This window comes from Castor canadensis, chromosome 12 (assembly GCF_047511655.1).
Source record: "Castor canadensis chromosome 12, mCasCan1.hap1v2, whole genome shotgun sequence".
NCBI classification, from domain to species: domain Eukaryota; kingdom Metazoa; phylum Chordata; class Mammalia; order Rodentia; family Castoridae; genus Castor; species Castor canadensis.
In genome coordinates, this window is record NC_133397.1 from 96,693,341 (window position 1) to 96,717,179 (window position 23,839).

A 23,839-nucleotide genomic window follows, 5' to 3' on the forward strand; every position below is an offset into this window, starting at 1 on the left:
TGCATTGGGGGTTCCCACAATCTCCTACTCATGTTCAATAATCTTCTATAACAGCTCACAAAATTCAGGATAAACATACTTACATTTATCAGTTTTTATAAAGGATATTACAAAAGACACAATGAATAGCCAGATGAAGAGGTATGCAGAATAAAGTATGGGAGAGGGCACCCTCTCAGGACATCCACATGTTCACCAACCTGGGAGCTCTCTTAACCTTCAAGGGTTTTGAGGAGGTTCCATTACACAGGCATGATTGTTCAAATCATTGGCCCTTGGTGACTGAACTCAGCTCATTTCTCCTCCCCAGAGATTGTGTGTGGAGCTAAAATTCTCAACCCTCTAATCCTGTTTTGGTGTTTTCTGGCAACCTGCTTCTATGCTCAAGTTACCTAGGGGCCCAGTCACTAGTTACTTATTAGCATACAAATGAGTCTCATCATTCCAGAGATTTTAGGGGTCTTAGAAGCTCTTATGTCCAGAACCAGAGACTAAGACCAAATATTATAGCAAAAGGTGTTTTCTCACTAATGCTCAGGAAAGTCACAGGCATTAGAAGCTCTGTGATAAGAACCAGGGTCTGCTCTTATTTTGTCACACTTATCAAACTTCAACTCCTTTCAGGACTGATGGGGATGTCCAGGTATCATTGCTCCAAAGCAGGCAGCTTAGAAGGGATCCCCTTCTAAGTTCCCTCAGAGGGGAACTCTGAGGTGGCTTCCCACATGAACAATGTTCTGTCTCTAGGTTTTCCTGGTTAGTAAAACACTCGGTAATAAGATTTTGACATAATCTGTCTAACGGACCCAATGGATGGAGTGAAGAAGCAGAATACAGCTCGGGCCTTGGTGTTACACAAGCTGACAACTCACATGGGCTAACAAAGGGAAAAGTCTCCGTAAAGCCATGAATAGAGAGATGTCCTTCTATTCAAAATGAGGGATCATCTGACTCTGCCATGTTCCTTCTGGACCACAAGATGGAGGAGAGTGCTGAGTGCCACACAGACCTGGGTCTGGACAGGTGGCCCATCTGAACCTAGTAGGCCTGAACATGACACGTGTGCCCCTTCATCACTTCTCTCAAAATCCCCAGCAGGAAGGCAGCTGCTTTTGCTACTATGTTTTGTCAAAACAGTAAAATGGATCTAGCTGGGGAGTACATTTTCAGAGCTCTGCCCCTGTAAATGCTAGGTTTTTCGACTTCACATTCCTTTATACATCTGTTATGGAAGGCAGAGGCCCTTGAAGATGCCCTCTACCTAATTCCCAGAAGCTATGATATGTCACCGTCAAGGGGCTGTGCAGAAGTGATTGGGGTAAGGATCCTGATGGGGGGAGATGGTCCTGGATTGTCTGGTGGAGATGGGGCACAGTGGAATCACGAGGGTCCTTCTAAAGTAAAGAGGGATGCAGGAGGGTCAGAGTAGTTGCTGGCCAGGGAAGACAGAAGGAGCCACAAGCTGAGGATACAGACTCTTTACGTTAGAAAAGGCAAGGTAATAGATTCTCTTCTAAAACCTCTAGAAGGAACATAACCCTGTCAACACGTTGACTTCAGGACTTCTGACTTCCAGAACTCTGAGATCATATATTTGGGTTGTTTTGAGCCCTTACATTGTGGCAACATGGAAAGACACATGTGCCTGTGGGAGTTTACATTGACTGCCCATTTCCTTACCTCCCTACTAAGTCTGGATCTTAAGCATCCCCCCAAGTTTTCTGTGGTAAAGGTTTGCTCCCCACAGCTATTGAGAGGTGATGGAACCTTTAGGAGATAGGGCCGAGGTGGAGGTTTCCAAATTATTGGGGACATGCCCTTGAAGGTGATAGTGGGACCCAGCTCTTCCTCTGCATTTCTTTTGCTTCCCAGTAGTTTTCCATGTACTTCTGACACGATGTGAGACAGGCCCAAAGTAATGGGGCCAACCGACCATAAACTGAAACCCCAAAAACTGTGAGCCCAAACAACCCTTTTCCCTTTGGAAGTTGATGCTCAGATATTTGTTATTATGACAGAAAGATGATTAACACTTTCTTATATCCATGCTGTTTGGTATTTGTGTGGTTCCTCAGGCAAATGGAGTCCCCTTCCTGACCCTTGATGCTGGGTTTGACCATGTGAGTTGCTTTGGCCAACAGGACAAAGTGACAGTGAGCCAGTTCTGAGCCCAGGCCTTTAGAGACTGCCTGTGTTTCTGCTCTTTGGCTGTCTGTCATTGCCATGGTAAGAACATCCTCGGGCTTGCTGACTGGTTTGAGGTGGAGGATGAAGGATGATGGAGCAGAGCGCCCCAGTTTCGTAGCAGGCAGAGGCCCTGCTGAGCCAGGTTTTAAAAAGGGGCCTTTACTGGCCCCTTTTGGCCACTGAGTTATACTGAGAAATGACTGTGCTTTAAGCAACTAAATTTTGGGATAGTTTTAAAAATAATAGTAGCTGTGTGATACATTGCTTTATGAACAACAGAAGCAACTAGGGAAGCAGTGTTCCAGGTTGTTTTTACGTGATCTCAATGTAATACAGTAAGCTCAACTTATTTATGAATTTGTTACATGCACTTTTGACCAAGTGTGATCAACAGATACTAAGTTTTTAAAAATCAAAAGAAATTTCAAAATTAAAATTACAGTGCCTGTAGTACTCAGCTCAGTGGATGTGGAGGAGCTCTCAGTCAATCCCACATTGTCATCATTTAAATCTTTGTATGATCTGCTATTTCCTGGTCTTAATTTTGTGAAAATATGGTTCTTGAAAAGCAAATGGTGCTCCAAAAGCAAGGTCAAAGTGAATGTGCAGAAGTGATCAAATAAAAATTTTAGATTTGTGGAAGGGTGGCATGTCATTAGCAGAAGCTGAGTAGTATGATAGGAAAAATGAATTAAGTTCCCAAGGTACAGTACTAAACTCTATTCATCCTGAGTATATGTAGTTTTTCATTAATAGTAGTCTCCTTGGAACAAGATACCCATGAATACCAAGGGTCTACTGTACATGCTTCTGTTGATTTAGTGGCCCAGGCCACAACACTTCAGGCACCTCATTTATAGCTGACTGCAATCTTACAGCCTCATCCTATACAGTATAGTAACAGGAACATAGCAGTCAGAAGCTTCTCCACTCATCACCACCACCATGCACACAAAGAGCTCACATGGCATTCATTTATAGCTCTCATTTTTATTAGCATGTTTGTTGAGGTTATAAAATATAATAAGTTATATGTACAGAATTAGATAAAAATATTCACAATTAAAACTTCACTGGCTAAGGGCCATACACCTTGCCTGGGGTGTTTACTAAAGGTTTTTTAGGTATTGTAAAATAATGACTGTCTCTAGACAAAATGTCAGCATGGAGTCCCAGTTTTGGTCAGCAAAAGTCATCATGGCTTCAATGATTTTGAATTCTATAACGTAGACAAAAGCTCATTGGAGTAAACCTTTCTTGGATTTGTTCCAAATAAGTAAATGACAAGGGAAGGTGTAGCTATATGAGGACTAGCTCCCAAAGGATGGCAGGCTGATGTTGGCTGCCCTCTGGCCCCAGAATTGAATAGGGTAAAGTGAGGCCAATTCCCCACTGGCTGAGAACAGTCACCCCTCCTTACTGAAAACATCATTGGAAGGAGGGTACAAGCTGTTCTCCTGGACCTTCTCATTCACCACGTGACATTTGCAGTCTAATTAAGGGGAGAAAGGGGGAAAGGGCACTGAGGGATTTCAAAGAGGAATTAAAAGGATAATTAAGCCTTGCCTCCGAATATTTAGCTTGCAGAATATACCAAATAGATTTTGGAAAAAACAGCAGCAAACAGATACAGTAAATGATGATATCAAATACTCAGGACCTTAATTCCGGTCCTCTCACAGTATGTTCTACACTCAGCCGTGGGAAATTGCTTGTTGGCTTTAAACATATAACTGATTCCCCTCAAACCTTTGTTCTGTTGTGAGGCTTGTAATTGAAAAACATTGCTTTATAAGTCAGAGGCTTTGTTCTTAATTTAGCATTCACCACAGTCAGACCCACTGGGAGGTAGCACAGCAGCCAGCTTGGCATTGACCCCTGGAATAATCAATACCCTGGCTCCCCAGCTCTCAGCAGTCACAGGTGTAATAAGAGAATCTGCTGAGAACAATGCCAATTTATTAACTTTATAAATGTTACATTGAACAAAATGACAATTGTGAGTTTTTCTTCTCTTTTGTGTGATGGCCTGCAATGCACACCATAGAGGCCTCTAAGGCCGAGCCTGTCTTGTGGCTCCACTTTTGTCTTGCTCAGTAAGGCTTGAGCCTTGCTTTCCTGATTACAGTATCACAGATAAACCTCTCATTACAAAAGTAAAACTCAGGCCAAGGGTGGAGAAGAAAGTGGTCTAAGGTGGCACAACCAGGTCCCAGGGGATTCCAGGCCAGGCTCTGCATTGCACCACAGGCTCTACCATATCTGATTGGCTCAAAAAGCTGCATCTGAGAGTCTCAACCGCTGAGCCTCACACACAAATCTTGGCCACTCTCAAAATCTAGAATTAACCATGGTTGAACTTTTAGGAAGTCTTTGTTTCCTTCTCTAGGCCGAGCTGACCATGCATACCTGTTCAAAGCAACACAGCTTGATACATTATAACTTAACCTGCTGTGTCCTTGAGTCCTGCTGCCTCTGAAGGTCTGCCTAGGACAAAAGTGGGAGGCCATTCACATGCAATCCAGACCACTGGTTCTAGACCTAAGAGTCATGCAGTCAATAAAACTGGCCACTGCTTATGCCTGCCCATTTGGACAGACACATGCTTTGCACGTCAGTACCACAGAGCAGGACACAGAGGTAGTGCTTCCATTATAGACTGGAAGGCCTGTAGGAATGTAGATGACCACAAAGATAGGTCAAGATATCTCAGCGAAACCACATAGGATTTCCATAGACTGTGCTGATCTTGAAACAATGTGTGGAGTTGCAACCATTTTACCAAACTTTTGAGCTACTTTCTTTACAAGGATGTCCTCCTTCATCATCGCCGTAAGAAGCTATCTCTTAGAACTTTTATTACATTTTCTTAGTATCCTCTCATTCAGCTTTTTTGATGTCTTCTGGTGAAGTGATCTATAACATGTCTTCTGTCTTCCAGCAAAGGTAAGCTCCTTAAAGGCAGGACCAGATTCTTCTCTGCCATCTTCATATGGTTTGGTTCATTTAAGTACCCAACCATGTCTCTTGAATGAATTTATAGCAGGCTGACGGACTGACTAGATCAATGAATAAATATTCACTCTGCCTGGTGAGGTAAAGGTGAGGAGCTAGGAGCATCTCAGCTTTAATCCTTTGTCTTTGGTTAGATTGGAAGACAGTCTCCATTTTTCTCTTGCTCCTTGGAGCAGCCTAAGGCATAGGGTGACACATCAGAAAAAGCCTTGATTTTTGGCAGTCTGATGGCACCACTTACAGCTACAGAGGCCTCATTGGATCTCTAGCTCATTCCGTGGAGGACAGTTCAAGGCACACTCCTCAGGATGCAGCAGGGGCTGGGGAGGCAGGTGGTACAACCCCTGCCCACTCCAGTATGTCTGCACACAATGACTCCACAGCATCCAGCCGCTCGATCTGCACCAGCTTTGTGAGCAGCTCTGGAATGCTGTAGCCTGCTGTGCTGATGCGGTCAAACAGCTGCATGCCATCTGTCATGCCCCCAATCTCATCCCTCTTCAGCCCAAAGCTCTCTGCAAGGTGGCGCCATGTTTTCACAATAGCCTTCTCAGAGTTGTATGTGGAACTGAGCATTCGGCTTGTTTTCTCCAGGCAATCAAATGGTAGCTCTGTGGGACTGAGTCCTAGAACAGCAACAACATTCAGTCAGATGTCACAAACAGCAGTCAAAAGGAGTTCAATACCACTTAAAACTATTCTAAGATTCTACCAAATAATAATACCAATTCTATACATCTGTTCCAAAAAACAAAAAAGAAGGAAATATTTCCCAACTTGATACCAAAACTAGACCAAGAAAATACAAAACCACAAAGCAATATTCTCCATGAATATGATGCAAAATCCTTAATAAAATATAAGCAAATAGAATTCAACAATGTAGAATTATATGCCATGATAAGTGGCATTTATTCTAGGATGTAAGGCTAGTTCAATATTCAAAAATTAATGTAGTCCATTTACAAAATTAACTTGAACCATTTATTAAAAAGTCTAGTGCTAATATTATATTTAATGGTAAAGAGTTGAATGTTTTCCTTTAAGATCAGGAGCAAGGCAAGGATTTCTGCTCTCACCACTCTCTTTTTTTTTCTTTATTTATTCATCTCACCACTCTTATTTGACATGGAATTGATAACCAAAGCAGTAAGATGGGAAAAGGAAAGAAAAAGGCATATACAGTTTGGAAAGGAAGAAATAAACTGCCTACATGTGCAGACATTCCCAAGAAATCTATAAGAAAATTCCCACTTAAAAGTGAATTTAGCAGGTCACAGGGTATAAGGTAAATACACAAAAATAAAGTGTATTTTTATATACTAATAATGAATACCTGTGTACTGAAATTAAAATATCATATATAATGCTCAAAAATAAATGAAATACTTAAAGTATAAATCTAGCAAAACATGTATAGAATTTACATTCTGAAAACTACACAATGTTGATGAGAGAAATCAAAGACCATCTAAGTGAATGAAGAGTCACACCGTCCGTGTTCGTGGATTATAAGAGAAGATAATAAAGATGTTGAGTCTCTGAACTGATATGCTGGTTTGATGCAATTTCTATCAAATTCTCAGCTAGATATTTTGTACATATAGGGAAAATTATTCTAAAACTTATTTGAAAAGGCAAAGGACTAGACTAAAATAATTTTGTGAAAAAAGAATAAAATGGCAGTCAGCTATCTGATTTCAAGACTTGCATGTTATTACATAACTTATATAGGAATCAAGACTATTAAATATTGTCAGAGGGACAGATTCACAGAGCAATATAATAGGAGAGAATCCAGAAAATAGACCTTCAGAAATATGTCAAACTGAGTTTTGACAAAGATACAAGAGCAATTCAATACAGAAAAGGTAGTCTTTTCAACAAATAGACACCAATTAAGGCAAAAATTGGAAATCAATAGAAATTAGAACATCAATAGAAAGCAAGAAAAAAAAAGACCTCCATACACATCTCATTTCTCATAAAAATTAGACTGATCATGGAGTTAAATGTGAACATAAGGCACGCTGGTGGCTCACGCCTATAATCCTAGCAACTCAGGAGGCAGAAATCAGGGGATCATGGTTTGAAGCCATCCTGGGCAAATAGTTTGTGAGACCTATCTTGAAAATACCTAACACCAAAAGGGCAGGTGGAGTGGCTCAAAGTGTAGGCCCTGAGTTCAAACCCTGGTACTCCAAAAACAAACAAACAAAAAAAACAAAAAACAAACAAAAACCTGTAAAGGTTTTAGAAAAACTTTTGGAGGAAAATCTTTGGAATCTAAAGCTAGGCAAAACAGATCTTACACTTGATAGTAAAAGCACAATCCATATGATAAATCTGACTCCTAGTCAGATTTAGTTTTATAACTGTGCTCTGCAAAAGACTCTGTTAAGGTAGCTATAGCTACCTTATAGCTATCAAGTTAAGGTAGCTATAGCTATACTTTGGAGAAGATAGTTGTAAACTACACATCTATTAAAGGACTAGAACAAATTAAGCCCTCTCAAAACCTGACAGCTAAAAAAAATTACACAATTGGACAAAATCAATGCAGAAACATCCTGCTGAAAGGACATACAGGTGATAAATAAACACAAGAGAAGATGTTCAATCAATACAGAAATGCAAATTAAAATCATAATATGAGATATCACAACATATGTATCAGAATGATTAGAAATAGTAGCCACACCAAGTGCTGGTGAGGCTTTCATCATATGTTGATAGTAGAAATATAAAACGGTATAGCTACTTTGGAATAGTTTGACCATTTTTAAAACACTAAACACACAAGTAACACACAGCACTCCTGAGCATTTATCCCAGAGAAATGATGACTTATGTCCACACAAAAATATGCACTGAAGTGCTTATAGCACCTTTATTTATATTAGCCCCTATCTGGAAACAATTGAGACATCCTTCAACAAAGAAAAGGTTAAACCAACTGTGGGCTTTCGCTACCGTGAAACACTGCTCAGAAATAGAAAGGAAAGAACTATTGACACATGAAACAACCCAGATGAACCTTTAGTGAATGACAATGCATTAGAATAGCTGATCACAGGAGGTTACAAACTGCATGATGACACTTCTATAACATTCTTGAAATGACAAAATTACGGAAATGGAGAACAGATTTGTGGTTGTCAAAGGGGAAGGGGGATTATAGGGGGGGATGGAAAGGGTCTCTGTCTTCATTGTATTGATGTCAATGTCCTGCTTGTGATTTTTACGTACAGTTTTGCAAGACTTTATTAGGAGAACCTGGTAAAGAAACCCAGGTTCTCACTACATTATCTCTTGCTACCATGTGGTAGGAATTATCTCACAATAAAAAATTTAATGAAAAAAAAAAACCAGACTCAAAAGGCTTTGATGCCTTGGTCTCGACTCAGACTAATTACATCAGGACAGTAGGGAAAGTGGAATGGGCTGAGCAGAAGACAGGCAGAGATAGTGTTAGGCTCTCCAGGGGTTCTAACATTTCTTGTGGTTGTGGCCTGCTGTTCTGAGGCTCTAGGCCAAGATTGTGTGTTGGCATCACTGTGGGATTATGAGGCACATGTGCCAGGGCTGCCCAAAGGCAAAGAGCTTTAAGCTTTCACCTTCTCAGGCTCACTGGAAGAGTTCTTGTGTTAAGTGTTCCAAAAATTAATTTGAATATTAATTCAGTGGTCCCAGAGGTATGAGCTCTTTAAGTCAAGGCATTCTTTGGAACAGAGAAGAGCTTTTGGAGTGCTGGAATGCAAGTCCCAAACCATCCGCCACTGGGCAGCCAACAGTCCTCACTATGCCAGGCTTGATTAGGCAGGCTGACTGGGCAGGTATTTATAGAGAGATGCCAGATTTCAACAGACAGCCAAGAAGAATTTTTGGCCCTGGAACACATGCTCAGCAGTTATTTCTGGCCAACAGAGCATACAACTACCCTGTCCAGACTCAGTGGGCTGTAGCTAGCCCATGTGGGGCAAAAGTGACAGAATGTGCACCCAGCTCAGTCAGGCTGCTCGGCCAGGCTGGGGTGTGTGTGGAGGGATTGCCAGAGAAGTAGGAAGAAGGAAGCAGGAAAATCCCTTGCCTTCAGCAATGAGGGGTTCATCTTCAGGTAACTTAGAAACTGGATTTTGCAGCAATTAGTATCTGTGGATTAGGATGTCAGACTGAAATGTTGGTAATTTTAATTTTTTTTGGTAGAACTGGAGTTTGAACTCAGGGTATCAGGCTTGTTAGGCAAGTGCTCTACCACTTGGGCCATGCCCCCAGCCAAGATTGTGATGTTTATGTTCCTAGACCTCTTGCATCTCACCTGCCTGTACCAGGTATATCTTGGGTTACTGTGAGGCAGTCTGATTTGCTGCTCAGGTGGCAGCTTTGGAAAGAGGGGGGAAGCCTTCAAGGCCTCAGGAGGGAAAAGAGGGACTACTAGGTAGTATAGCCATGTCACTAGTGACGTGCTGTCACTACGAATGCAGCAGTGGTCCCATAAGATTATATTGCCTACCTACGTGTAACCATCCTCGTTTATGAATATGCTCTGATGTTCACACAAGGACAAAATCACCTAACTGCATGCTTCTCAGAGTGTGTTTCTGTTAGTCAGCACTGACTGTACTGGATAAATGTCAGGAATTTGTCACTGATATTTCCCTGACGGTGATGCCGATGCAGACATGGCATTGAAGCTACGTAGTCTCATCACTCTGTTTCCAGCCCGACTTGGCCCTGCACCCTAGCCATCTCCTGTCTTATGGGAGAAGGGCCATAGGACATACGGCCAAGATGCCTCATTCTAGCTGGGAGCCTTGTCTCACTCTGGCATTGCCTCAGGAAATTGTCCCCCGGGAGACTCTTTTGTGCTTACCTTCGACAACACCACACACGTTGGCATAAACATCCAATATCTTTTTCCTTCGGCTCTGGATCTGTGAAAGAATGTTAAGAGAGTGCTAATCACCGAGGTGGGGAGCATGGTAGCAATGTCCTGGCAGCTAGCGCTTTATCCCGATAGCCGGGGTACTGCACCAAGGTCCAACAGGGAAACAGCCTGCGTGCAGCCCACGCGCACCAGGAGGAAGAAAGGGCCTCCCAAGCAAACACGGCTGTGCTTTGGGGTGTTTCTTAGGCTCATGTGCCAAGGCTGTAGTTGGCATTACTGTGTTTGGAAGGATGGTGGTGGGGTCCCCTGCTGGCCAGAGTGACAGCAGTGCATTCAACAGCCAGCAGAGCTGGCAGACAGCCTGTTGCAAGGACAGGTGCTAAGTGGCCTCGGCTGATAAGTCTCAGGTCCACGGCCACTCACAGCTCTTGTAACAGTCCCATAGAGTCCCTGCAAGCAGTGGCTCTTTTAGAGAAGCCACTGAACTTACAGCATCCCAGAATGTAGTGTCCTGGCAGGATCAGGTCAGGCCCAAGATCCTAACTGGGCATTTTCACCCTCAGTGATGTTGCCTGGCCACACAGCTGCCCTGGGTTTGGCTGGGCTGACTGAGGCACAGACCAGAGAGCAAACACACGCCAGGGCCTTAGGCAGCCATGCCCGGACCAGGGTGGCCTACTTTAGTGAAAAAAACCCTCATGGACAATTTGTGCATGTGAGCCTATTTCTATATGAAAGAAACGCATACAAGAAGTAAATATAAATAGCTGAGTGTGGTGGCTCATGCCTATAGTCCCAACACTTGGGAGGTTGAGGTGGGAGGACTACCAGCCTGGGCAACATAGTGAGTGAGACTCTGTCTCAGGAAAAAAAAAGAAATAAATGAAAATGTTTGTGTGTGTACATATATAAAACCCATTTGTACATACATAAAATCATTCCTGGTTTCCTAGAACTGGTTCTAGGACCCCTGAGCATATGGAAGTTGCAGATGCTCAAGTCCCTTATGTAAAATGCCATAATATTTGCATAGAAACTGTACATCCTCCTGTACAGTTTAAATCATATCTAGATTACAACCAATAACTGATACAATGTAAGTGCTGTGCAAATAGTTATTGTTTATAGAATAATAATGAGAAAAAAGTATGTATATATTGAGTACATTTTCTTTTCACTATTTTCCTTTTTGGTTGAATCCAAGGATTCACACATCTATGTGTTTTGTGGTTTTGGTTTTTTTTCATTTTGGCACTACTGGGGTTTGAACTCAAGGCTTCACCTTTGTGAGGCAGGCACTTAACTAACTGAACCACACCTCAGCCTCACACATAAATGTGTATAGGTGGAAAAATATCTGTGTTGGTTATACACCAGAATGTTTTCAAAGGTTTTTCTGTTCTCTTCATTCCAACTGATTTTAACTTTTTTCTCTTATTATTTTTTATTTTTTGTTTAAAAAGCAATATAATAAAGAGTTTTCCGTTTTTTGCTGTTATGTTGACCTGACACTGCCTAGTGTCCTAGCTGGAACCGATGGGAGAAATGCTCTCCTGTTTATTCAACACAAGACATCTTGTCTGGTGGCTCTAAGTCACTATACTGATACACTGTGGGCCTTGGCACATTGGCATGTGCTCCGGAGTCTCACCCCAGCTGACTTGTTGCTGGTGGCAGACTTCTCCCTGGCCAGGTGAACCAGTGACAGCAGGCACAGCTCTGGGGATCCCTGCTTGTCGGGGGCTGGCTCCTCGTCACTGTCCACACTGCGACTCAGCAGCTGCTCGTTCTCTGAGGAAGCATCATTCTCACTGCAGAAACAAGAGACACTTGTTAGTGGTGACTGGGAAGCTGCAGCCTTGACAGTCTCTACCCGTGGTGACCTTGCCACCCAGGTGTGCGCAGTGGGGTGCAGTGACTTGTTTCTCAAGCATTTCCTGTGCTCCTTGCAGCCTTCAGGTGAGAGGATGAGAGAAGAAAAAGACATATCCTGCTCCCTGCTCCTTTCCAAACAAGCAACTCAGTACCGGGCAATTGCAGGTGTCTGGTCTGTGTGGGGCTCACAAGGTGCAGTGGGAGCTCTGAGGGGCTGAGGCTGTCATTGAGGGTATCACCTATCCATTTCTTCATCCCATCTGACACATGGTGGATGCTCAGTAAAGGGTCACAGAATGTTCTAGATTCCTGTATTTAATCCTAGTAAGTAAGACAGGTTCAATCTTGTGTCTTCATGTGAAGCCATCTAGGTTATGTGACCAGCTAGCACTGGAACCATGTGGGGGCAAATGAAGCAAGCAGAACTTTGTGCCTGGGAAGCCCCCTTGTGACTAGTGGGGTGGCCAGGCTGGATATGTGCCTTGCGGCAGGCAACACAAGCCTCGGAGGGTGGGCAAGATGGGTGGCCACCTGCAATGAGCCTGGGCTCATGCTACACCACTGCTCACTGCTCAGAACCCAGTGCTGGCCCAGGCACCAGTAGATTGGAGCTTAAACTCTCAAACAATTCCAAATATATGAAAAACAACATTCTTTGTGGTAAGCATCCTGCTTACTTCCTGTGGTTTGGCTAAAGACCTTAAAAGAAAAAGAATTATATTTGCTTAATAACCAAGTTATAGCAATGAAGGCCATATGCAAACTTGGCCCTCCAGCCAGGATAATACGAAGAAAATCAAAGCAACTATGAAGCCCCCAGCGGGACTGCTTCTTCCCTAGGCTCCAGGGCCTCACAGGGAATCTGCTGGCCCATCTCTGTTCCCACCTGCGGGAGGCCAGTAGGAAACATGCTGTCCCCACCGACCACCAAAGTGGCTCCACATGACTTGTATCCAAGACCGAGGAGCCATTGTGCGGGAGAAAAGCTCAGGGTCTTGTTATCTTGAAAGCCCAAATATTAGATTTTAATTTTTATTTAATAATTATGTGTGAAATAAGTGTCTATTTTCCCCAAGTACAGTCCTGCAATTTTCTCTATCTTTAGAGGTATTTCAAGCCATGCGGCACATTCCTGCCTTTTTCTTTTTCTTTACTTAGGGAATAAGGCATCCTGGAAGAGAACAAAATGTACTGGAGGTGTGGCTCAAGCAGTAGAGCACCCGCTTTGCAAACACAAAGCCCTGAGTTCAAACTCCAGTTTCCCCTCCCCCCCACAAAAAAAAAAGAAAGAAAAAGAGAGAGAGAGAAAAAAGAAACCCTGGAAGAACCAAAGGAGAGACCTGAGACAAAATGGAATTGTGCTGACTGAAAGCTGAGGGGAAGCTCCGTCTCCCTCTCCAGCAAGTTCGTATTTGGGAATCAGATTCACACAGCACAGCCAGAGCCTAGCCCTGGTAACACGTGATCTGTGTGCAGGGCTCAGACCGTAAGTTCCCCGGGGTGAAAAATGACCAACTGCGGCACTTACAGGAACTAACCCCTTTCCAAGGGCCTGACTATTGTAACACACGCTCTCTGTTTCTCCTTCCTAGTGTGCAAAGATGTCATGATTTCAGTTCGACTCCTGCCCTGGTTTGAAGAGTGTTGAAAAATGCTGGAGTTTTCCAAAGAGGTAAGGCATTGGGCTGTGCTTTGTCAGTGCCAAAGCTCTGCAGAGACATTCAGATTCATTAATATTCCTAAGTAGGACATATTTGCAAAGAGACCTTGTGCCATTGTGACAGGATTCCAGGTGGGAATCAGAAGAGGAGACTTAATGCTCTGCTCTTCCGCACTCGATTTGGTGATGCACGTGGAGCCTCTGCACACCATCTGCAAAGGGAGGCATTGGGTAGATGGGGTCCTCCCCATGCTAGACTGCAAGGCCATGGGGCAGGGCCTGGCAGGGAAGGCTCACAAACTACCTGACTGGGGATTGATGCTACGGAGCTGATTTTTGGAACTTAAGCAGGACAGAGTCCAAACGACCATCCAATGGGGCGAAGGAGAAATTTACTTCTCTCCTCACTAAATTTTAGGCAGGGGCTAAAAATGTGGTAAAATCTCATAGGTCAAATCTCTTCCTCCAGAGATTTAGAGGATGGTTGGGAGCCTGGACTTGCACCCCAGTCTTGCTGCTCACAATGTGTGACCCTGGACAACTTCAAAACTTTGGAAGTGAGGATGGTATCAGCCTGCTTTGTTCTGAGGACTGTGGCCAGGTGATGCATTTACAGACTAAGAACAGGACTTGGTAGGCAATGAGCTCCAAGTATTTGTTAGCTATTGTCACCACCATCATCACCAGCCCCAGGGCAATGCCATTCCGGGCCCTGGAGCTGGTGCTGGTAGCTTTAGCATTACTGGCCACTGTAGGGACCTAAACCAGAGTGCATGAGTCCCATGTTCTTCTCCCACAGTCTGGAGAAGGGGACTGAAGGCCCGGGGCACCTGGGTGGGGTTATGAGGGAAGGGTCTGACCGGGCAGCAGCAGGCACACACCTGACACACATATATCAATCCCTGCTGGTCAAGGAGAAAGCAGAAACCCCATGCTAACTGGATTGCCTCCCTCTGTTGGGGAGTTGCCTCCAGCATCCCAGGTACCTCGACAACACAGTCCCTGGCCTGGTCTAGCTGCCCAGTGCACTTATTGGCATGTCCCTGCTCAGAACTTCACAAGAATCCAGCTTGAAGTTAAGTCCTTGGGGCTGAGGCTGCTCCACTTGGTGGTACAGTCCACACCACCAAGGAATGTGGGCTCTGCATACCTCTTGGTAGTCTTTGCTGGTGTTGCTGTCAGCTTCTCAAATTCATCCTTCTCAGAGAAAATCACCACACTGTCTGTAGGGAAATGGAAGATGGGGGAGGGAGGAGTTAGCATTAGTTGGTGGCTTTGAGCTTGGCTTCCCCTGCTTGCTTCCTCTTGTAGAACTGCCTGATGACCAGGGGCCCAAGGATGGTACATGTGGGTGCATTGCCTGCCCTTCATAAGTGGTGTGAGAGCAGAGGGGGTCAGGAGGCCAGGTGGGCAGGCAGTAGGGAAAGGGGTGGGTGCTCTCTACCATGGCAGTAGACATGGTGTATGGGTGGTGCATGGGCTGGGTATGCAGACCTGGGGCCTCCTTCTTCTCCTCGTCCTTGCTCACAGGTGCTTCCACACTCTTTCCAGGGGGGCTAGTGCAGCAGGCTGGTTAGAGAGAAAGGAGAGAGAAGTGAGTAGCTAAGCTCTCCGACTGGTAAGGAGTGAGAGAGGGAGGGTGGGGCACAGGCTGTCACCTGGGGCAGAAGGCTTCGTCTTCATGATGTAGAACATAATGATGAGGACGATGGCAATGGCCATGATGAAGATAGTGGACATGGCAATGATCAGGGCGGTGGCCAGGTGTCCTTGGCCAGAGAGCTCTGCTGGAACCAGGGGAGAAAGCATAAATGTCCCTGCAGATACCTTCTCAAGGTCCCTGGCCCCTGTTAGAATGGCCTCACCATGGGGACAATTCCAGGGGACCTTGTTTGGCCCAGGAGTGCAGCCCTTAGAGTGTGCTTTGGCCACCAGGTCAGGACTGCCTGTCAGCTCCCCTCGCTGCTCTCAACCAGGCTCATCCACACTGGTCTGAGAGTGCCAGGGTGCAGCTTGGCCTGACTATTCCCAAGCACTTGCTCTTGGTTCTTTACTCTGGAAACCCAAGAACAAGGTAGGGTGAGGAAGAGAGTACTGAGGTGAACAAGAGTGTACTGAGATAGCACAGTGCAAGGGTGGGCATTTCTAAGCAAAGATCAGGGCACAAAAGTCCACTCATCGGGCCAGACACTGAATTTCTGCTTTGGCTCTATCTTGTACCCCATGAAACTTCAACCTCATTGTGATAATAAGAGTCCCAGGGCACAGGAATGACTCACCTACTCCTGCGCTGCCATCCCACATGGCTGCCCCTTCCTCATCTCTGAGCAGTTTGCTCATTTCCATGATTAATGCATCCTTGGGTGTGTGGAATGCCCTGACTCTTGCTCTAATTCTCTAAAATAACCAAACATGGCCCTGTTTTTCATGAAGCAGGATCCAGGTGACTCACCACTCAGACAGGTGACATGAATCCGAAGCTCCCTGTCATCTGAGGGAGGTGCCAGAGCGGAAAAGTTGGCTCCAGCCCTCAACATGCTTAAACAACAGGTGGCCCTAGAACCACAGAAAGGGAAAGCCATATGCCAGCTTGAGGGCCTGCTCTGAGAGACGAGTGGGACGGAGGGCTCAATTTCCCTCACTTAGGAGTTAGGAAGAATGAAATACAGTCTTTGAAAATAAGTATTAAAGCGTGGAGGTCAGCGAGCTTATATGAAAACTAGCAATAGAATTGCTGTTGACTTCCGGCTGAAGCACAGGCAATGTCTTTCCTTGTCCTGCTTCTGGTTGTCTGCGCTCCCTACCTCCGCCCTGCCAAATGTTACTTCCAGTGCTTTCCCAACAGGTCCAGGACACCATAGGGTATCAGTTCCACTCCTTGCAGAGATAATTACTGGCTTCCAGCAATTGGGCTCCAACTGTGATTCAATCACATTAGTAGGGAAGTGACTGCAGGTGGGAAAGAGCTGCAGTCATTACTAACAAGGATTTCCCTTTCCCTCTCAACTTTTGCTGAGTCCCTAAACTCCAGAAGAGACACACCTGGGCACCCTCCTTACCTTTATGGGCATGCTGGAAAGGTGACAGGGTGCTGCTACCAGAAGTGCTGGGGGAGTTGGCAGAGAGCCCCGAAGTGACTCCCACACCTGCAAGGAAAACACAGTTACCTCAAGTGATCTGGGGAGGTGACATCTTCAAAGATGGGAAAATCAGACAAGGCAATGGAGTGAATGGGTCTGGAATTCTAGACCATGATGGGTTGAGGCAGTGGGAGTAGGGAGGAAGTATTTTTATTTCTTAGTATGTTTAATGATCCTAAAGAGGATTCTGATCTATGGGGTTCTTGTTCTCTAAATATGAAGACAGACACAGTATACACTGGGGTTTTGCAAGCTCACCCACTTGGATTTCCTGCAATCTATCAGGAGAAGGAGAAAGGGTGTCTGGGAAGGTATTATAAAGGGGAAATAGTATTTGATTAATTTTTTCAATTACAAAGAGCAGTGTTCTTAATACCTTTTCTAGCCATAAAAGTAATATATATTCATTATTAAAAATCTGGAAAAAATAAGAACATAAGAAAGATCCTCACTATCTAACATTGACTTTGATATATTTCCCTCCTAAGTTTTTTTTTTTCATGGTGTGGGGGCCTTAAGCATGGTAGGTGAACCACAACCCTCAGCATAAATACATTTTAAAAATAGATGCAACCAAAACTGTCAAGAATAGGGATGAGCTTTGCCTTCCCTTAAAGCTATGATTCATGAAAACTCCTCTCTATTAAAAAAGAGAGAGAGAGAGAAATGTGTCCTTTAGTCAGGAAAAAATGGAAGCTGATTTTGCTATCACACAAACCATTAAGACACAACTGTTTGGCTCAAACAAATGAAAACATTTGGTCACAGAAAAGATGACATTCTGATGGCCAGCCTTCCTTTCAGCTGGACTTGAGTTTTGTAATTAACAAAAATGATCAGGATTCAAGATGTATCTCAATGGAAGAGCACTTCCCCAGTATGAGGCCCTGGGTTTCATATCCAGTAGTGGGGAGGGATCATATTTCAAATGATTTTCATTTCTTTCTCTTTTATCTCTGCCAGTTCTGGAGATGTTCGTGAAGAGTGTTTGTACCTCATGAGTTCAAAACAGAACCACCTGCCTCCCTTAAGTCAATACTTCATGTCCTCTCTGTCCATACAGTCCCTCCAAGTGGAATGGCCTAGAGACCATGCCACCACAGGCTTCCATGAAAACAAGCTTCCTCAGCAGGGCCACCTTCTCTAAAATTAGATTCTGGGAGAAACACATGCCTGCTGTGTTCATGGTGTTTCTAAGGCTACCTATCACCTGGCTTGGGACAGCCCAGGAGCAGGGACCACCACCAGCCAATTGTAGATGGCACTGCTAAATTATCCACTGTGGCCACCAACTGAAGAGCAGCGAGGGTGTTTTTCAGTCCTTATGCCTTGTAAGACAAATAGGAAGCTGGTGGATAAAACAGGGTGGAAGCTTGGAGGGAACCAGCAAGTTGAGAGCAGGCTGGAGATGCAGTTCAGGTTTCGGTGAAATGTCAGGCTGCTCAGAGGCTTAGGTTGCTTAGGGTTGGAGGAATTGAACTTGGGAGAAATTTCACCTACCTACTGAGGTAAGATGTTTCCTTGCCTTTCTAGAGGAAGTTTTTTTTTTTTTTTTCTTTCTTTCTGTCCTCTGGGCCTCAAACTTAAGATAAGCTTTGCTTTTTAAATTTTCTTCATACCCGGCTTCAGAACCAGTGTCCTACCAGGGGAAGAGCTGATGGAAGGGGTACCCCTGGTTGGAAGGTACCTGTCTAAGCAGCCATGTGAGCCCATCCAACTACAGAAACACAATTTGCATCCTTCCCTGCTCAGAGACCTCACTTGAGGCCTTTGAATGTCTGTAATGTTTCTAGCCAGCTAAGTCCCGTTTCAGGGTCTGGCTGTTTGTATTACAGTGGGAAGCAGTCAATGAGAAAGGGGGCGTTGTGGCCCCACTTCAAGCAGAAGCAGAACCAAATTTCCTTTTTTAAAAAGCAAATAGGATGTTGAAGGGAAGCTCATTGCTCTGCTTGGATAGGGGCTCAAGCAAGCTTAGGATATGTTGCCAGAGAAAAAATAGCTGTGTCTATGGATGTCAGTCATCGTCTCTTCTTGTCCCTTCTTGCCAAGGCTTGTGGGCTGAGGCAGTGACAGAGTTGGGGACGGGGACACAAATATGCCCAGACCTGTGGTCTAGCAAGGACAATGAAAGCAGCCTAGCCAGTTCATACTTACAAAATGCCTCTGTACCTGATAGTGCTGATTACACAACGATGTCGCCAACGTCCCGACATCGTGCAGGCTGCTGCTTGTTAGCGACATCTGCCCTAGGCCAGCTGTGCCTCAGCCTGGAGAACTGGACATTCCCCCAGACTGAAGTCCAGCTGGCATCAACCCAGCATCCAGCCTGCATGGACCTCAAGTGCTGCTGGGAGCTCCCCAGTGAGAGATGCTCTGCTCTGAGCACATCTGAGCCAGGAGGGAGGTAGGAGCCATGGCAGAAGGCAGACCACCACTCTTTCTCCTGAGCTCAGTCTCTCCATGCTAGGACTGGAGCTGACTGCTTGCATCCATCCCTCAGTCAAACCCCACAAGGCCCTTCAGGTCCCCACAGCCCCCACCTCCCTTTCCATGTGGCAGCCCTTAGAACCCCTGGAGAGTCTGCAGGAAGGGAAACTTCCCTTATGGATCCAGCAGCAGATTCTGAGTCCTATACTGCAGGACATGTAGATCTCAACCACTCCCACAGGCCACTCAGGCCCCTAAGGACAGCAATCCACTGCCTGACAATGAGCCTCTCTGGAGCTCAGGTTCAGAGCTGTGAGACAGGGAGCAGAGCTGCTCTTTCAGAGAAGGTAGAGAGGCAAAAAGACACAACACAAATAAACGCATGTGCACTACAATGTTCTGAAGTGACAGCTCCATTGCAGGCAGAGCAAGGAGTGTGCTTATGGAAAAAAAATGGCAAAAGAATAGGATCTGCCCTGGGTACAGCTATACTATAAAACAACCTGCAGCTTATTTGGTCTGTTTTGTCCCCAATTCAATGCCCTCTGCCCTCCAAACTAGAGAGAATGTGAGAAGACCAGAGGAGGGAGCCACACTGTTGTCATTACCATGCATCCCCCTCATGTGGGTATGAGGTCTGTCCCATATAAGCCTACTTCCAGGGAGAACGTTTGGGCAGGTCTGGTCCTAAAGGACCACCTGAGAGCAGCACCAAGTGTGGTTTGAGGGCAGCCAAGAGGTCACCTATGGGACCTGGAGGCCAAGTCAGTTCCCTGTAATGAGCGGTTGGAAAAATCCCCAGACGAAACAAACATCTGCTCTTCATTACCCCCTGAAACCCTTAAAAAACATCCCAGAATTACAAAAGATGCATGTTGATCTTATGAACACATCCGTATCACGCTGAGTAAAGTGTGTATATGAAAACGGAGTGGCAATGCGCGAGAGGCCTGGACTATTCCTGTTCTTCCTGGTGCCCCTATCACCAGCAGCAGGTCAACAGACAAATGTTCAGTCTCAGAGGGGCTGGCGGGGCTGGGTGGGTGCCTGGTACAGGTCCTCCAGAGCAGCATGTGGGCGCCTCAAATCTCTGAGATGGATGTTCTCCAGCTCGAGTGTCTACTCTGGTCTAATGAGGTTTAACTCAGCACTATCAAAATAGCTGATGTCTAGGTGGTCCCCCTGTCCCAAAACCAGGTGTGTATTTTCAGGTCTCTTTGCCTCTTTGGGACAGGCCATTAAATGGAAATGTTTCTTCATGTAGGTTTTGTTGGGTGGCCAACTGTAGAACCATGTTCATTTCCATGTAGACCCTACCTTTGAATGAGTGAGGCCAAGGTGTTTCATGAAAGTTGGTGAAAACTGTAGTCCCAGAAAATAAACACAGATTTCCACTCAGGGTCTCTTCTAATGCAAAGCAGTGGGGACAGATGTGTGTTGCTCACTTGGGAAGTTGTTGGGGGGAGCTGCAGGTGCTGCACTCACTTTCCTCAGGGCACTTAGGAGCTGTGAGCACAGGCTTAATAGAGTTTATGTCTCTATTCAAAGGATGATAGGACACAATGGGGCCTTTCAGGTTTGTTAATCCACACAATTTACAAATGTGCCAGTGTGTATTGGAGACTGGCAGGGATTCTCTACAGAGGGTAAACAGTTTGAATTTTTAAGAGATTGATTTGTTTATTGGTTCTTAGAACTGTCAAGAAGGGTGCCCCACAGCTGTGGCACTGGCTGAGCAATCCCTGGTGGCAGATTCTGGAACAATGGGCCGAGTCATCAGAATCTCACCAGCTGCTCAAAGTGGTGTTCACTAGGACTTGCTAGAAATGCAGCGTTTTGTCCCACCCAGACTTGCTTCATCAAGTTCCTGCATCACAGAGCCACTCAGAGAAGCCACCATTTCTTTTAAGAATAGAGAAGCAATTGCACTGAGCAGTGAGAAGGTGAACGTAGGGCTCAATCCCGTGAGGAGGACAGCAGTGGGCACTCTGACTCCATCTCCTCTGCTGAGTAGGCTGGGGTGCTGACTCAGGTTCACTACTGGACAGTGTCTTCCTGTGGCTGGCCCATCACCCTCTGCCTGCTCCAGCTCTGCTGCCGTGGGGCCCATGGAAAGTCTGTTGTGGTTCAGTGACTTGGAGCACCAAGGATGCTAACTTCACCCAGTGAGGCCCAGATAAGTCAAAGACAAGAAAAGGTACTCTTGATCACTGATTGTGGGCACAGGGTGGGCAGTGCCTGTGGGGGTAGCCAGCAATGACTTCGGGATCCTGACAAAGTGAGGTTTGGCTGAGTCCCTGGCTTTCCTGGGGAGGGTGATGGATGGCATCCTGTGAGTTTGATTCTATTGACTTCATGGGCCAGTGGTGGTCACATGCAGACTTTCCAGCCCCAGCACCTCTGCTGGCCCCCTGAGCAAGGGTCCTGGGTAATACAGTCTCTGGACTGACACCAATGCAGAGAAGTACAGACCTGGTGGCACAGAGTGTCACTGTTTCATGGTCACCTTAAGGCCCTGACCCAGGCAAGGCTCTGTTCACAGTGTCTGTTACATACCAGGCTTGGAGACTGGCCTGAGGAGGCTAGTGAAAGCTGACTGGCAGCACAGCCCAGACTGGAGATTTTTTTTTGCTGCACTCAAAGAGCCTACCAGGAAGCCTTCCTGGGAGCTAGTTGTTAGTTAAGCAATTAAAGAATGGAGGTAGGGATGGGGGTGTACTTGTTTAAAATAATCTCCACGAGTCTAGATACTTTCCTTCCTTATGTGTTGTACCAGTGTGGGAGGGAGAGAGGTGCTTGTGCCCTGATGTTTGGCTCTTCTGGCAGCCAGGTAGGAAAAGCCATGGTGCTTGTATGAGAGCCCTAGGGGAATGTTGCTCTTCTCCCGGATTCCATAGGCAAAAAGCCTTTTCCAGAAGGTGATATGTTCCTGACATCTTCCCAGGTGAGGGCCTCATTCCAGAATTATCTGGCATTAAATTGGTTTAGTTTCACTGACAGACACATTAGCAAGAGCAGCTGACTTCCTCACAGGTCAGGCTGGCAGCCTGCAGAGCCCCTGGGCCTCTTCTAATTTGTGAATTAATTAGCATAAAGCTGGAAGGAAGCTCAGCTTTAAAGACAGGCAAATCCATTATTGCCAGGCTCATCTACTTAAGTAATTTGGAAGGAAGGGAATCCCCCACCTCAGGGTGCATAGCCCCCAGTACAAAATTGGCTTACTAGGCTTAACCAGTATGTCCGTACAGAGATGGTTCCCCTTTTCCCTTCCTCCAGTCTTTTTAGGATGCTGTCCTATTCCCTTCTCCTGAACGAGATTATTGTGAGGGAATGGGGTGAATGGGTCCCATGGAGGGCAAGAAGAGTTCCAGAATCAGAGCCCCTTTCCTCTTGAAGAGTGTGGAGCTAGAGTCTGGGTGGTGAAGCCAGCTTCCTCCTAGCTGCCCTTTGTCACACCTCTATCATTGTCCCCCAGATCACAAATCCAAGTGACCACACAATACCAGCAGAAGCAGAGGGACCTGGCCCTTCCTTATAAGAGAAAAACAGACTAAAGGGAGCAGAGGAAAGAAAGCCCAAGGAGGGATAATAAACTCCTGACACTGACAGTTTACTTTTGCTTTTTGGAATCGATTTCATTAATTATGATCATTTCTATATTTCTCTTGGCCTCATGTGATTTAAATATGAGAACTTAAAATTGCCTAGAACTTTGCAAGGCACTTGCCTTTGCATCTGTGATCTCACTGATTTTTCCAATAATTACATAAGATGGGTAGGTCAGGCTTTTGAACCCATATGGTATAGTTGAGAAATTGGGCTCATACAGTTTGAGCGACCTATTCGTGGTGCTGATGGCAGACCTGCTCTACAGCCTTGGCTTCTGACTCAAAGCTTGGCTGTGGCAAAGCCGCTTTCTGTGCCTTCACTGTACTGATCTTATCCAGGTGCTGGAAATGGCTTCTTTCCATACCCCTGTAGTGAAAGACATCGGTGCTGGATAACTGGGGTTCTGATAGGGGTGGAGTACTCACATTCCTTGGTGTTGGGGGGCGCCAGGAGGCAGGAGTAGCAGACCATGCCATAGATGTTCCTGGGTCTGTTTTCCAACATGTAGTAGCTACAGGAAGCAAGACAAGACAAAGTAGACAAGTGAGGCAGGTAGCACCACACAGGTACCGATCCAGATGGCACCATGGCCGCTTTGCAGGCTGTGGTCCAAGCCAGCAGTGGATTGTATGGTGGACGTCAAAGCTCTGCGGAGCCCACTGAGTCCAGTTGGTCTGGACATGGAACATTTTTTTTCTAGCACTGGCCAGTTTTGGCCTTTCTTCTAATTCTGTCCTCTTTTAGTTCCTTTCCTAAGGGGTTTTGCTGTTCTTGTGTGTGAGAGTACTATCTTCATCAGCACCACCCACTAAAAGCGCCTGTGAGCCTACGACAGGTAGGCCTATTTAGCTCTGGGTGTTGTACCACTCAAGGGCAGAACCCCTTGGAGGACAGACATCCTCTTAGTGTCACCCTTCTCAGAACTATAGCCTGCTGTTGGAGTTGAGTGTCTGGGACTCCCAGACCACCTGAGCAGGCTGCAGACTGCTAGAAACAGAGGACAGCTGTAGTGTCTAGATAGGACAATGCAGATAACAT

At 45.6% G+C, this 23,839-nt stretch overlaps 1 protein-coding gene across 3 annotated transcripts in view; it reads right to left on the reverse strand.

The window, feature by feature from the left end:
* Window positions 1-2,192: 2,192 nt before the first annotated feature.
* Window positions 2,193-23,839, reverse strand: part of Edar (ectodysplasin A receptor) — a 77,586-nt gene continuing 55,939 nt past the window's right edge. For 2 of the 3 annotated variants that reach the window (XM_074050555.1, XM_074050558.1), the window contains 8 exons: window positions 23,227-23,312; window positions 16,685-16,771; window positions 15,284-15,412; window positions 15,120-15,194; window positions 14,776-14,848; window positions 11,742-11,901; window positions 10,076-10,136; window positions 2,193-5,828 (listed from right to left, as the gene is read on the reverse strand). In XM_074050555.1, the coding sequence (XP_073906656.1) occupies window positions 5,506-5,828; window positions 10,076-10,136; window positions 11,742-11,901; window positions 14,776-14,848; window positions 15,120-15,194; window positions 15,284-15,412; window positions 16,685-16,771; window positions 23,227-23,312 (994 nt within the window). In that variant the 3' untranslated portion in view covers window positions 2,193-5,505. The remainder of the gene's footprint in view (window positions 5,829-10,075; window positions 10,137-11,741; window positions 11,902-14,775; window positions 14,849-15,119; window positions 15,195-15,283; window positions 15,413-16,684; window positions 16,772-23,226; window positions 23,313-23,839) is intronic. The other variant, XM_074050557.1, reaches the window with a different exon arrangement.